The sequence below is a fragment of the Apteryx rowi genome, unplaced genomic scaffold (assembly GCF_003343035.1).
Source record: "Apteryx rowi isolate R43461 unplaced genomic scaffold, aptRow1 scaffold_642, whole genome shotgun sequence".
NCBI lineage: Eukaryota > Metazoa > Chordata > Aves > Apterygiformes > Apterygidae > Apteryx > Apteryx rowi.
The window spans coordinates 386,394-402,322 of NW_020450919.1; the positions used below are offsets into that span (position 1 = coordinate 386,394).

The 15,929-nt window shown below is 36.0% G+C and overlaps 1 protein-coding gene across 5 annotated transcripts in view; it reads right to left on the bottom strand.

Annotated features, from left to right (window-relative positions):
- Positions 1 to 5,442: 5,442 nt before the first annotated feature.
- FGD4 (FYVE, RhoGEF and PH domain containing 4) overlaps positions 5,443 to 15,929 on the bottom strand; it is an 89,030-nt gene continuing 78,543 nt past the window's right edge. For 3 of the 5 annotated variants that reach the window (XM_026084495.1, XM_026084492.1, XM_026084496.1), the window contains 4 exons: positions 15,667 to 15,792; positions 13,639 to 13,779; positions 11,721 to 11,861; positions 5,443 to 11,531 (listed from right to left, as the gene is read on the bottom strand). In XM_026084495.1, the coding sequence (XP_025940280.1) occupies positions 11,274 to 11,531; positions 11,721 to 11,861; positions 13,639 to 13,779; positions 15,667 to 15,792 (666 nt within the window). In that variant the 3' untranslated portion in view covers positions 5,443 to 11,273. The remainder of the gene's footprint in view (positions 11,532 to 11,720; positions 11,862 to 13,638; positions 13,780 to 15,666; positions 15,793 to 15,929) is intronic. The other 2 variants (XM_026084494.1, XM_026084493.1) reach the window with 2 other exon arrangements.

A 15,929-nucleotide genomic window follows, 5' to 3' on the forward strand; every position in this document is an offset into this window, starting at 1 on the left:
ATGAGTGCCCATGCTAACAAGTTTAATGATCTAATTACACACAGTGCAAACAAAAAAATTAGTGTCAGTTTTGGAATTTGTCATCTTTGAATTTCATTATAACCCTCCTTTGTAGGAAAACAAGTTTGAAGTCAGAAGAACAAAATTTCCAGTCTTTTTTCTCCATGACCTGAACTTACTTATATAGTTTTGCATCATCCTCATCTTCCATTTACTTAGACAGCTAGAGTCTCTTATATTGACACACTGATCATAGTAGGTAAGTCACTTGCCATATAATGAACTCATGCTAGACAATGAGACCACAAGCCACCACCCCAGTAAAGGATATTTCTGTGCCATCATATTTATTTAGAGAAAGAAATATTTGACCAGCACACTTCAATTTATCAAGTATGTAACAAACTTAACATCTGCACTGTATACAAGTCATACTTCTGTATACTGCACAAAAAGTACTGGCAAAATATTTCTGTAAATTATTCCTTACTAATGTCACCTTTTGGAACCATGTAATACAGACATTATATGGGTCTGGCAGAGCCTGATTTTTATGTGAAGCCAAATTGAATGGTGTTTTTGTATCCCTTAGAGCAACATCATCACAGATGTAACTGCAACACTCTATCAGACATCTGCACAACAAACATCATTAGAAGCTGAGATAAATAAATTCTTCAAACCCCTTAACAGAATGACCATTAGTTTGGATGTTCTACATGGATTATCCAGGCTGCCAGATTCTAAATCTTGGTCTTACTCCAGAAGAGACAGAAATCAGAGGTTTCAAATCTATACTCTGGGGGTCCTGCTGACTTGATGATCAAGTGAGTGAGCTCTCCTACATGTATCAACTGGCTGTAAGAAGGTCACAGTGCTGATAGTAATCCTGGGTTATGTGTTACCTGTACTGAGACCCAGTCTCTGGCAAAACAAACTCATGCTGGGGCAGGGATTCAACTTTGCTAGAACTAATTGTAGTACTAAACTACAAGGAGTTCCTTATATTCTCTCATGGTATCCACCAGGAAGTTAGCCAATTAAATTAATTGCATATTTGGGATGTCAGACAGCCTCTCATAAAGCATGTACACAGAACTGAAGGCAGATTTCAGGTTAACGAAGGGGCAGGGCATAGAAGGTAACAGCTGCAGGGCAAACAGAGCCTTCCAAGTTCATCAATCAGTAACATGACCAGAGCCTTCTGGAAGGCATTTGTAAGACATCAGCAATTCTGATAAGGCCAAAGTTTTCCCTGGAGATGAAAATAATCTCTGTATCAGTCTGTACTGTTGTACAACAATGCTCCCCCCCATCCCCTCATTTGGGGTGGCCAGACTTCTTGGAATAGCAGAGAACAGTAACAGTTGCTTCAATGTCTGATTTTCACACATCCAGTGGTAACAGAACAGCTAGATGCATCTCAGCTGAATAGTTCACTTCCTCTCCAGGGAAGGTGCATTACTGAGATTATCTGAATCAGCCTGGGTTTTGATTGGTGATACAGAGTGTGAAGCGTAGCAGTTAGTCCAGCACCTTTTAATTTCTAGACAACAGATTTCTGTTTTCCCTGTGCATTTTGGTGAACTCGCCAACAATAGACCTGAACATGTTACAGGGCTTCATTAGACAAAGAAAAGATATTATAAATAAGCCCTTTCTCAGCCTGATTAGACAGTCAAGTGTAGAAAATTTAAATTTAGAAAATTTCCCTTGATATTTCTCCAAATCTTTGTAGATGCTTCAGTTGTATCTTTTGTTCCTTGTATGTACCATGTACCACTGAACAACCAGAGGAATTAACAGAGGGTGGAGTTAAACATGAGGATTTCTCCCCTGGAAGATTTACTCTCTTAGCTCAAGCAATCTCATGGATCACGTATTGCTTAATAGACCTTAAAAAGTTATTTTAACTGTGGAAACATGCACTGGGGAAATTTCTCACAGAGTCAGTCAGATGTATTCTTAAAGCAATGCAAATCAGTAACAGTAAATTTGAAAGAAAATATCAAATCATTGCTGCTTGCGTAAGGAATAGTCTGCAGCTCAATTTTAAGGTGAAGAGCTTTTACTTTAAAGGACCAGGGTTTGGAGGCAACAACATGCCTGTCTGGAAATCCTTTTTTTTTTTTTTTTTTTTAAGAAAACAAAACATGCCATTAGCATTCAACTAAGGCAATATAACTAGAAAGAAAAAAAAATGCATTTTCTCCACCTGGGAAGGAAGAAGCAGTGAACTCACTAGCATTTCAATAGCAATTGAACTTTTATCTTCTGCTTCTAGATCTAGTGTTCTAATTAAGCTTATCTACTTTTGGTCTCTTTTGACCATGTTTTCAGATAAAATACTATGCCAAGACTAGTACTTCTTTTTGTAATATATGTTTTCTTGTGCACATTGCTTTTTGTGTTATGATTGGCACTATTTTAAGTTCAAATTGGAAACAACAATACAGTAGGTGTGATTTACAACATCACAGACTATAAAACTAATGGATACTTCAAGTATGTCTACATTAGCATTTTAATTAAGGTCAGGATTGCACTTTAGAAGTGAAGATTTGATTGTCTTACCTACCATGCTTTGGTTAGCCTCATGAAGCTATTGTAAAATGCATGGACTACAGCCTTTTCATATGAAACTAAACTGTAAGATGTACGTCAGCCGCTAAGGAGAATTCAGTTAATGGGACCAGACTAGTAGTACAAGTCTGAAATAAAATTCCAAAACACAACATAGCTAAGGTAGGCCTTCTGTAAAGGCTTGTTTCCCAAAGCCTTGAGTTAAAAGATTTAGGTTCCCTTTTATGACACTTCAGTACTGCAGAACAGGCTAAGTATGTAGTTATACATATATAGGCAATAGCTCTAAACAGAATTATGATTGAAATCTCATCTTCCTCCATCACTGGGTCATTTAACTTCATACTGTGGGATGGCTCCTCTATCCAGTAGGAATCAGAGTCCAAAACCATTTTCCTGAAGCAGGACCCATATCTTGAGTTGGGAAGAATGAGCTGGGCATACTATTTTGAAACATGCCCAGAAGAAACCACAAATACATAGCCTTACTTTAGAACACTAGTTGATGAAGCTGAAGAGACAAATTTGATACCCAGCAGAGCCAAGACAGAGTTCATATCCCTAAGTCCCCCACAGAAGAGCATGCTGGGACTACCCAGTTTTAAGACAAGATTAAGAGGGGACAGAAGGGAACATAAGGCCAGAAGAGGCTAGAGAAGGGAGAGAGGAGAATCCTGGATTCTGCTCCCAAGACAATTTCTGACTGCTTTAATATTACAAATGCATAAACTAAAGCCTAGACACCTACAGAATCTTCAAGTTCAGTAGTATAGTATCCAGATATCCATCTACAAACCAGTAGCTTCTTAGCAAAGGCTCTATTCCATACATAACAAGATGGTTTTGATAGTGGAGATTTACTACATTGAGCAAACACAGATACATATATTGACATCTGATAGTTGAAATTCTTGATGAATTCTCTTGATGAGATCTTGATAGTGATAAGACAATCATTAAAAAAAAAACAAAAAACAGCCTAAACAGTCAGGTAACTAACAACTGGAAAACTTACTAGGGCACATGATGGATTCTTCATAACTTTAAGACATTAAATCAGGATGGAAAGTCACTTGAAAAATATGCTGTAACACAAAGAAATGTAACTGTTTGAGGTAGATAAAAATATTCATGCATATCTTGCTCATGATACTGGAGTGTTATGTTTTTAAGATAGAAACAGCAAACAGCAACAAAGACACAGAGTAGATACCAAGCAAATAAAGTCTGCTCGATGTATCCTGGTTTATCACATCAGCCAGGCCTGATGGGGCTTAACGTCATCTTAGTTACTTGGTGCATAGAGCCAAGGAGGCAGCGGTAGGACAAAACAGTCACAATCATAAGGAGCCTTCCTCTTGTTCATTAGAGACCCCACAGCTCCCTGCAATTGTTTTTTAAAGCTCATAGTATTCCATTTACCAAAGGCAGGCACGAAATTCCTCTCATGTGAGGAAGCTCACACAACGCCAAGAACCATTGCTGTGGTAACAAGGCAGTGTGAATCTGGCTCTTAGGGAGATCCAGACTAGAGGATACTACGCCGACCGCTTACTTACTGACTCTTCTATTTGATAGTTCCTGAACAATTCACTACCAAGTAGAAATGCCTGTGCTTATTAAACCTGCTGATATAACAGAATTAAGTAGGTTCTGTGATTATAGACTTCCAGCAGAGTCTGAGTTTTATAATTGTGTTTTCTTAATAAAGCACATCTTAGGGAAAAAATCTGTTATTTTCATCTCCATGTAGAAGGCATTGCATGTATTTAACCACAGGAAAGTAATGGCTTTAGAACAGAGTTAATCACAGGAGGGGAAAAAAAAAACACGAAAAATTAGTGGAAAATTTGTGTAAATGGAGGAGGAAGCACTACTTTCTTTGGTTGTAAGTACTTCAAAGACTAATTCATTTACTGTGTTTGCAAAGGGAGAAAAAAATAGAAACCAAACAAACTTCTTGTACTCAGCTCCTTCCAGACAGATATTAATAAATAATACATTATTTTTTCCATTTTTAGGGAAGTCTTTTTTGTAACATTGTCTCTTTCTGCAGAAGAATACAAAGAATAATTCAGATACAAAACAGGTTTGCTGTGTACATAGCTGATGGTAATTGAAGGCTACTACAGATGGTTCTGTCTGTTAAATGATACTTATAAAAGAAGTAGCTGCAGTTTAAATGGTACTTTCACAGACCAGATGTGTGTTTTGCTAGTGAACAGATTTAACGAATCAAAGTTGCCTGTCCCTATGGTTACGATCCAGCTAAATATCTGATCATTTCTGCCTTACAGCACCACTTTAATCCAGTACACAAGAGCTTACTAAGACTGAGCAACTGCTCAATGCTTTGTTTTATCCTTTTGTTCAGAGAAGGGCTTGAGTAACAGTAAGAAAGATGTGGGGCTACACTGAAAACATTCATTTCCTTATGGGCTTTTCTATGGTGCAATGCAGAAGCCAATTTGTTTCAAAAATACTTTCGTAACACCCTGGTCAGGTGACAGAACATTATTATTCCCATTACAGAAATTTGGATCTAAATTGTGAAGGATTACAGTAACCCCATGTTTTGTCTGCCCAATTTGAGATGTCCCAAACCTTAATTTTCAGGGTATACAGTATTACATATAGCTCATGGCATTACATAGAGGCCTTCATATATTCAGAATATATCCTCCACTGATTTAGTGGTACCTGTGAGTAGCCAGCACTTCAGCAAATTAGACATCAGAGTTCCAAGACAGATAGGTCCTTACAGTCACTTACACAATTAAAAATAAAGAGATCATCAACATGGAAAGTAAATAATAGACAAAAAAGTCAGCCAGCAATACTCATTTAATGATGCTTTTATTTTACAGGATACAAATTTTTATTTTTTTTTAAGTACTCAACAGAAATTAAAGTGCTTAATTTTTACAATTCTCCAACTCCTACCTTATGCCCAAATATACATATATTACAGAAAATATATACAATATCTGCAAATATTTTACATTCATATATTTCTTGACCATAAAAATTACCACTTACATTTGCACAACTTACAATGGCATTTAAATTTCATGTTTTTAATATTCTTCAGCTTATTGCAAAGCCAGAACAAATTTACACCTCTTCAAAATATTAGTATTTTTACAAATAAAAAATATGTTTTCTCAAATTAAAACCAGAAGTAATGCTTTCATGATGAAGGGGAATTACAGTGCATAGCCTCTGATGTCACACACTACATCTGATTCAGCTCCCACTACAATTAAAGTATTAATCCTCCTTGAAGGCTGCAGAATGGAGAATATACAAGTAGAAAATACAAAATTTCTATTGCAAATTCCCTGTATGCAACAAATTTGCCTTTCTTAATAATACTAGGGCACATACATGCAAAAACGCTTTGACACAGTTCCCTCCTTTTCTGTAAAAATTCACCATAAATAGTTAATGAATCTACAAGGATGAACTATAAATTGAAGTAGGTTGGTGTTACACACTGGCTGAAAACATGTTTTATTCATAGAAATCTGCTTGAAGATTTTAGTAGAGAAAAAACACAGCCTACATTCACTTGTGCTAGGAAAAGCAAGGGATGAAAGTGAAATGCCATGGAGAAGTTTGGGGATAAATTTAATCAAGAGGTTTTACAGAAAGCAGACTGAATGCCTTACTGAATTTTAGCTTATTTTTTAAATTAGCTGGAAATAGTAAACATGCTACAAAAGTAGGTCCACTTCTGTTGATTTTTTACTCCTGAAAAGTATACTCAACATTGTCCATATAGATTATATTTTAAATGCATCACAGTGTATTTTTGATTGTAGAATACTGCCGTACTGCTCAAAACAGGTCATCTGTATATTATAATAGTCTCAAAAATATATACATATGCATTGTTACCATTACGTTCTATTACAGGAGCAAGATTTAGGAAACAATTTGACTAGCAGATTAAAAGTCCTATCCAAAGAATATACTTCACTGCAGTTCTATGGGTCAGAATCAGCTAGGTAAATTCCTCGTACCAACAGGGCACAGACTGGAGGAAAAACTTAACTCCATATATTTCATCTTAGCTTTCAAATACAACCGTACACTACAATCCAAGATTGACCTCGTATTACTAATGGATTTATTTGAAGGCCAGTCAACAAATTAATTCTCTCTCCAATCATTTATTTGTTTTCAGATGATATATTTCCAGCTGTTTACACTCACCCCTTTATCAGTTATGTCCAACTGAAACTGGTCCAAAGTTCAGCTGAGTGCTGGGATTCCAGATGAGACAGTAAGTCAGCTGGTCTTAATTTGGAGAGATCTTGATTTTCTGCAAATGTCTTTACATAATATAAGGCAGATCCTACATTAATTTAAATCATTGCTGCTATAGTAGCTCTAACAGGGCTATGCCAGTTTACACCAGCTTAAGACCTCTAAATATTTTTTATGGAGAAAGCCCCTTTTTTATTGCTTAGAATTGCTCATACATGGAATGTTTGTTTTTCTTGAAAGTCTTTCCATTAATACAAGAAACTCCTAAAACTGAAGTCTCAGAAAAAGCTGGACTCTTGCTTCTGAAATTCTCCCTTTGTTCATTTCATTTATCTTGGTCTCAAAATGAAGAGCTGGCCAGTTTTCATACCAGCTATGTGGTTGCAACTAGAAGGAAAACACCCCCCCCCCCAAGAACCTGTCAAGTGTTTCTGCATCTTTCCCACTGATATATACATATATATACGTGTGTGTATATATATATATATATTTTTTTTTTTTCCTGACTCCACTTGGAACTTTTTAGACCATATCTATTCTATAACTTCTTCTAAAACTTATGCATGTGGTGGTGGTTGGTCTTACATTTAATCAGTGAATCAGCTTCATGCATTTAAAAAAAAAAAAAAGTCCTACAAAAGGGATTTAGAATCTCTGAAGAGATATATAAAGCACTTCGATATGTTTTTGTATAAAATAGTGCCACTATGTTTTACATGCTTTTAAAGTAGTTTAATATTCTACTCCAAAGAGAATAGAATATTTTCTGTTCTCAGTATTTATTTTGCACACCAAAAATGAAATATCTTTTGGAGTGAACAGAACTACTCAAAGAAAGGTGTCTGAAACTACTAGATGCTAGAGATTTTACAGCAGTTCCTCAGTAAAATAGGAGTACCTGATATGAGAAAACAATTTTTAGAAGATTTGGAAGAATGGTACAGACATGCTTATGTCATGATACACTATTTTTCTACTATAAGGTTAAAAATATTAAGTCATATTGAAATACATATTAGTATGTTTCAAATAAATGTCATGACAAAATTAAGCCATTGTCCTGTTTGAACATGGACAAACATGCACAAAATTAAGTTTGATCAGCTTTAAATTGCACAAAAGAGAGTGATCATTTTTTAAAGTGAGAAACAAGCATTTCTTGAACACAGGAATCACAAAGCTTAAGTAATGCAGCAGAGCCATTCACGCATGTTCATATATTGTGAATGAATGCTCAGTTATAGTTTATTCCCTACACACCCAGCTTTATGCTAGCAAAATTAATGCTTTCTTTAGAGTATAACAGCTGAAATGGGAACAACGCATACCATGTTAGAATTATGATTTTAATCCACCACTTGGCTGCTTTAGTAATGATAATTATGCCATAGCAGTTATTACTTTGAACTTGTCCCTTTGCAGTCATAATTTAAAATTTAAAATTAAAGAAAAAGTTTTGGATGCTGTATGTGGGTTAGTCTGTGGAAAATGGAGTAAAACATTTAGAGGAGTGGTTAAATCTAGAAGCAACTCCTCCATCTTCTATATTTCTTTTAAAATTGGTGGTACACACTTTTCCTACACAATACACACAGAACCATACATTTGAGTATTGTTATTTTCGGACTCAGAGGAGAACAATTCTGAGCATGCAGTTAATTATGAGAACATGAAATAAGTCTCAGTAGGGTAAATAAAATATCCCACTATATAAACTTTAACAGCTCAAAGCAAAGATGAGTCTAATGTCCAAATAAACAACAACTAACGCTAGCTTTATCCCAAACTGTTTATGCCCACCTACATGCTTCACTTGAGAGACGCTGAAACCAATCAAGGAGCCTCAGATTCTGCTCAATACCACTATAGTAATAAGGCAGCCCAAAAGTTGCTGTTTCTTAGTTTTCCCTAATCATTTAGCTGGAATAGGTCTTCCTACTTGGCTTAGAAGGAAGTTGGCAGGAGCTTAGAAAACATAATGTGCTACATGATTGCAATCATATCATCACATTATTTTGAATATAGCTCAATCCCTCTTATTTAGGGTCTTTCTTAAGGCAACTTATCCTCTTACATTGAACAAGTTGAATGTGAGAAGCAAAGTTATAATACATTAGGATGTAGAAGAAGGCCCTGAAGAGCCCACAAGTGTATTTGAGGCTCTTTTAGAAGATACCCATTTTCAGGAGATGGCCATGGAAAAATAATACAGCCATAGACATAATATTCTTGCTTACCTGAACGTTCCCCCATCCCTAACCAAGGTGTATACTTGACACGTTATAACAGCTGGGGAGACCCAGATGAAGATTTGTTTGTACCCACCAGCATGATTCAAAAAGGGCTCGAGCTGCCTATAACTAAAGGTAAATATAGCTTGCTGTAGAAGTAACTTATATTCAGAGAATTACAGAAGCGCTTGCGCATCGGATAACATTAACGTAATACCAAGCTGGGTTACATGCAGAATAATCTAGACACATGGAACACCCAGGGAAAAATTCAGAACTGACACTCACAATGTCAATTGTGGAGTTCCTACTCTACAAAGCCATGTTCTTTTATTACCAATGCTAGTGTAAAGCTTTGAAGTCTAAAGGCCATGGTAGATTTTGGATTTGTGTGAGTGAGAGCAAAACCCAGCCCACTAACATTAAGTTGCATGGAATCTGTAGGAGAGAATTGTAGACTCTTTGCACTCAGGTATGCACAACCCCAAAAAAAGGAGGTGACTGCTAAATAAAATGAATAACTTTTCAAGTGTCACAAAAAGAATAAAGTGGGAGTTTACTGAATACTTTGTTTTGAAAACTCATTATAAAAAGGGTCCAGTCTAAGTCTGCGCTAGCGTTACTTACAAAACTGGACTTTACCTGAGCTGTTTAGCTTGAGGTGTTCTAAAACCAGCAGTTATATTTGAGAAGTAAGATTGCTGAATATTCTCATGAAAAGTTGATTGTAGAAGTTAAATATTTTCCTTCCTTTGAGGAGTGAGAAAAGAAAAGATGGAAACAATTTCAATTATCTATATGATAGTCAATCACTACCTCTGTATTTATTGTATTTCATCCAAGGATGTTACAGTGAAAATTCTCAACTGGGGAAGTCATTTGCCTCTACATATAAAAAGCCTAATAGGAATGGAAGTTCACAATGGACTTACTACCATAAGGCCCACAAGTCTTTATTCCCAGAAGTGGAATGCAAATAAGGTCTATTAATGCAACTTGAGATTTGCAGGCTCAGACTTCATACTAGAATTCATATAAAGCAGGCTCCACATTACAACAATAACCCTTGAAAATTATTGTCATAAATAAGTACTGCAATATCTAGCCTTCTGCAAAAGTTAAAATATTTTTGAAAGTTCAAAATGTTCCAATAACTGTAATAGCAAAAATATATGAACCCAGAAGATTACTAGAATTTGTTCACTTTCTCAAACCACATACTGCTTTTTAGTAATGGACTACTGCACTCTTAAAAGGTAACAGTGATAGGACACTGAAGAAAAGCAACTACTCTTTTAAACACAACTGGAACTTACTTGCCCATTGCATGCCACTTAAGTTACTGCTATTTTTGTAATGCATAAAAATATCAAGATCATTATGTGTCTGCTATTAAAACAAATCACTGAACAGTATTTGTTAGTTTAGGACTCTGTTTAATTTCAAATAGAAAACATGCTTTTTAAATAAGTTATTTACTAATAGGAACCCAGTATTGTGAAATCAAAGCAAAAATCAAGTATTGTACATTTTTAATACTGTACATATATTATATATTGTTTTCTCATATTTTAGATATTCTAGATTGAAAATCATTAGATTGTGTTCTTGATCAACTGAAACTTTAAAAGCCAATACATCTGTAAAAGCAGTTTGCAATACTTTAATTAAAAAAAGAAACAAATGAATACAACATATGTACAGCTCTGCAGAATTAGATCTATAAACTACATACATTAAACCAAACTGTCCCTGCGTATTTAACTACAGATCTATTTTGGCAATGTGGAGGTATATTTTTTATCCTGTTGCAAGTCCTAACATGTAAGTAGGAAGCATCAATATTTGCATTCTTCATGAAAGTAGCAAACTTTAATCAAATAGCAATTGGAATTTTCAAAAAAATTTGCATCACGACAAACAAGTAGTATCCTAAGGTTAGAAGGTATTTTTAATAGCATTCACATTTTTTAAAAAGTCTCTGAAATGGACCTGTACATCACCTTTATTGACAGAACATAAATATAAGAAAAAGATCCCTAAAAAGACCAGAATTTTTCCCAAACATAAAGTGCTAAGATGTGTATGGTAGTTTCTTTTTTTTTGATTGAGCAAAGAAGGTTAACACAAAGAGGGTTAACCACAAATTCAACTGAAATCTTTTAAAATACCATGTGCTCTTTAGCTTCAGCATTCAGATTTTTTAGAAGATTCAGGCTGCTCTTCTAAATTCACTTGCAGTTCATTTTGACATTCTGGTGTCTCACCTTTGACAGCTAAATGGATAACTTTTAGCCATTTCTGTTTTAGTTCCTCATTGTCCGCAGCAAAGCTATGTACAGATTTAGACTGGGTCAGTTTGAAGCTGTGTGGGAGGTCAGCACTTCTTGGAGTGTCATCTACTGCATAGCCCAGAAGTGGAATTGTAGCCAGAGCTCTAACATCCTAAAAAGAAGGAATAGTTCCCGATTAAAAAAAAGAACAACCCACTAATCTGCCTGCTGCCTTTGGTTTACCGTATAGGTTCATAAAAACTTTTGGTCTTTTCCTCCATTCCCAAGCTATCTGACTTCTCTTCCTCAGGTGTCAATGACAAGTAATTATCAAAATCTTTTCATTTTCCTCTTCACATACCTGTGGAGCACCATACATGTACAGCACAAGAGCTTCCTGTTTAGGTATAACACACCATGCTTTCTGCCAGGGCTTTGATTTTTCCATATATTGAAGAAAGCTACATATGACACTATTTCCAGAGACTTCAGCAGATTCAATCTAGGAGACAGTATAAAGCATAAAAAAGAAAATAAGCTTTTCTTAAATAAACACTAAAAATGCACAAAACAGCAAAGCTGAAATACAACACCACTCTTATCAAATCTTGGTTAACATCTTCATAAGAGCTTGGGCAAATACCCAATTAAGATGATGAAGGACTGGATTTATGGAGAATATTTATATATTACATACATACAGTCACATACATATGGTCTTAACACATGTGCAATCTGCTCCTTCTTACACTGGTATTTTTGGATTATATGCTTCTAGATCACTCTAGATGTCATTCTGCCACCACAGATGGTCAGCCATTCTCTATAGCTTAGCATCTATAACAATGTCTTATTTCTAAGGTAACCTGATGTTAGGCATTCAAGTGCTACTAACTATCCAACATGACAACTACTCTATTTCACCAGTCAAAATATTATGACAGAATAAAATGCGAACACATTTCTAAGGATAACATAAGAACGCAATCACTAATTCTAGAGAAAAGATTAGGTGAATTGCTTAAAATCGGAAGACAGAATGCCATGCTACTCAGGTTAAATAGTGATCCTGAGAAGAACAGAAAGAACACAAGACGATTCTGTGTTCACATTTCCTTGGCATGAACTTTTTTTTCTAGTAGTGGTGTTGGCTGGATGCTGCCACAGGATAGCCAACCACTGTGTTGTCATGAGATCCGTCACGTGGCTGGATGTTTCTAAGAGGCTCTGTTGCTCCTTCAGCTACCTTAATAAAATCACCATGCCAAGAAAGGGCTTTTTGGCTCCAAGATATGCTGATTGAATCCCGTGCTCTTTACTCTTTCTCATCTAACATGTCAAGCTTTTGTCAAAAGCTTGAAGGAAAGCTCATGTTTCAGAGAAGCAAATGTTTCATATGGGGATTCTTGGTATCATTTTTTTAAACTTACACTTTTGTAATATTTGATGGAATCAAGCCAATATGGATTATGAATTGTATAAGGAATTACAATCTGTATCTTATTTTTTCCATCTTTTTCTGTCAGTATTCACCTCAAGGGTCAATCCATCTTTACTGCACCCCCAAGATAAACATATGTGTACGTGTTCACAGATTTAGGGTAAAATTTCTCTACTCTAAATCAGGTATTTAAAAGGGCCCTAAAAAGGGAGATTTAAGAAAAGTCAAGGTTGATTGCAATTTAAAGATGCCTATTTCCCCCCTCCCCGATCATAAGAGAAACATGGGTATCTAAGGTCATATTGGTCCCTCAAGTTTTTAGGTGTTAAAAGCTAAGAGTAACTTGGTGACTTAAAGGGGTACAGTTGTATACACTGATCAAAACAGTATCCTACTCAGACTCTAGATAGCGAAATTACCTCCCAAACCCCTCTCTCCAATCCCCAGTTCTTTAAGTTTAGTATATGTTTTCAAGAATAATTGATCATAGTAGCAGTGGTTTTTGTTGCTATGATGGCTTAAGCACAGAAGGAAAAAAACCCAGGATTTATAAGAAAGTAATATTTTATCACATTAGCTAATGTAATTGGAAAAAAGCAAACAAGTTCTAAGGCTCATAATCCCTACACAAAAAAAAGTTTTAAGAAATAAAGTAGTATTATGAAAGATGAATGGTGAAAAACAGAATCCATTGGATGGGCTGACCTTGGTCCATTTATCATTCCCATTTATTTCTAAAACAGAAAAAAAGTCCCTCAAAAATCCTACCATTTTTCATCTACTGATGAGCCAAGACTATCTGCAACAATGCACATTCGGTATTTTTAAAATGACATACCTCCAAGATGCCTTTCTTCTTCTTTTCTTCACTGTCTGTACAACCTATTATAACATGATAGCAGTCCTTACAGACTTTGTTCAATTTATTGCCATCATATTCGAGATGAGCCTTATAGTCAGAACATTTCCAGCAAACCACCTTAGAAACAAAAAAAGTTAAGGAAATTTATAAAATAGAATTTAATTAAAATTTTTTTTGTATTTATTAATAACATATTCTTTAATTATACAGACCAAGAAAGATAACTGCTTTATGACACTATTAATGTCCATAGTGACTTAAATGAAAATCATGATTTTCTCAAATTTGTGCCACTGTTTCTTAACTAGAAGTGTTTTTTACTATTTAAACTGGTGGAAATTTTATACCTTACACAAATCACATTAGGCTTTCAATTATGCCTGTAGGTTAAAGTTAGTAATAGAATTAGAACATAGTATATGCCAGGAGGCAGGAAGAAAATCTTCCAGTTTTTCTAAATGGCAGTGTCGAAAGGTACACTTACCTTTTTGTTTCCTACATAATCCCAGAAATGTACAATTGAAAGATAAAATTCTAATTCCATCAGAAATGGCCAACTTTTTAACCTGCTAATAAAAACTAAATTCACAGTTTCAGAACCTGTTGATTAGTACACAGAATAATTAAGTCAGTGTCACACTGTTGATTTTTCTTTTCACAAAATAAATAAGAAAGCTGAAAAGCTAGAAGGTCTGAGAAAGTTCTTCCATTAGAATTATTTTTCCACAGGAACATTCTTTCAGGTGAAAGAGATGTCCTGCATGAAAAACATAAGCATAGCTATTTCAAGGAAGAAAGGTAGACAAGTGGACTGGAACCACTTGAACACCTATACAAAATTTTATTGTGGACCAGGGATTTGTAGTACTAATTTAGATCACTACCTTCAAACAGTATCTCTAGAGAATACAAATTAAGTATCTCCAATTATTAACTTCTGGAAAGACACCACCACTGACCCAAATTAATTCCATGAAGCAGCATTTTAAAATTAAAATGGAAGGAGATGTGATAGAACACAATAGAGGGAAGTAGGTAGGATTCCAAATTGCCAGAAGGAAAAAAAGGGAAAGGTATGATCTTAAGAATCATGGAGGAGTTTAAAGACAGAAAAATCTGGGGAAAAAAACATATGACAGCTGAATTAGCAATAATTCAGAGCTTCTGAAAAAGTCTCTAGTGTTCTGCAAAGCACAGAAGCAGAGTTGTGAATGCTGTAAGGATATAAGCCTTCATACCATATATCACATTTCATAAGAAAGAAATCATACCAGGTAACCAGTGAGACAAAAGTTAAAGCTGGGCCGCACTACCATCTACTGGAGAAAGGCATAGCTGCTTGGTGGCAAGAAAAGGAAGCACAGTGTATATATGGCTCTATTGCCATTAACTTCTGAAAACTCTGAAGTCAGATCACTATTTCATGGTCACTTAAAAGTGGCATACATTACTGTACCATCACATGCTGAAAGCAACAGTCACGCTCTCTCCCCATCCCAGCCTGCCTTTTCCCTGATGCTTCACATATGTTGACACAGCTATACACTGAGCCCAGCTGGGAACAGATCCAGGTTAATCCAACAAAAAAGGATGAACCACAGGGCTTCATGGTTCGTGCAAAGAGGAGAGGGGGTGATCGAATGGGAGCAGGGAGCAGCCAGTGCTGTCAGGGATAACGCTGGCTTATGCTAGTTTGACATGGTTTTGCAACTGTGCAGATCAGTGAGGCCAGTCTGGAAACTGTGTAGTCTGTCCAGGTGTTTGGGACTCTTTACACAAATATGCATCTTCTTCTGCTGCAGATGACTTCCCAATTTACCATAGGTTTTGCCAGCCAAACCAGACAAGAGGACCCCATTGTGGTTTGCTATACACAGCTCCTACTTTCAGCCATAAGCTCAGCAACAAACTGCAGCCTAACAAGCAGCCACCAGAAGGCAACTACGTGCTTAGACCCCTCCAGGGCCTGCTCACAAGCTACAGCAGCTGGGGTTTTGCACTTACATGTCCGCATGCTCGACAGTGGTGCCTTCTCCTTGTCAGTGCATTGAAGGGCTCTTTGCATTTCATGCACATGGTTACTTCGTTGTCACGTATCCACCTTGGTGCTCTCTTCCCAAGCTCAGCGTTCTGAGGGGAGGAGGGGGAGGACGAGAAAAAGAGACAGTTGTGCAGTACTTTTAATAGAGAAAATAATTATTCTCTTCCTCTGGAAAGGAAATGGCAAAACACAGCTCAAGATGCATTTTGAAATCTATGCAAGAAAT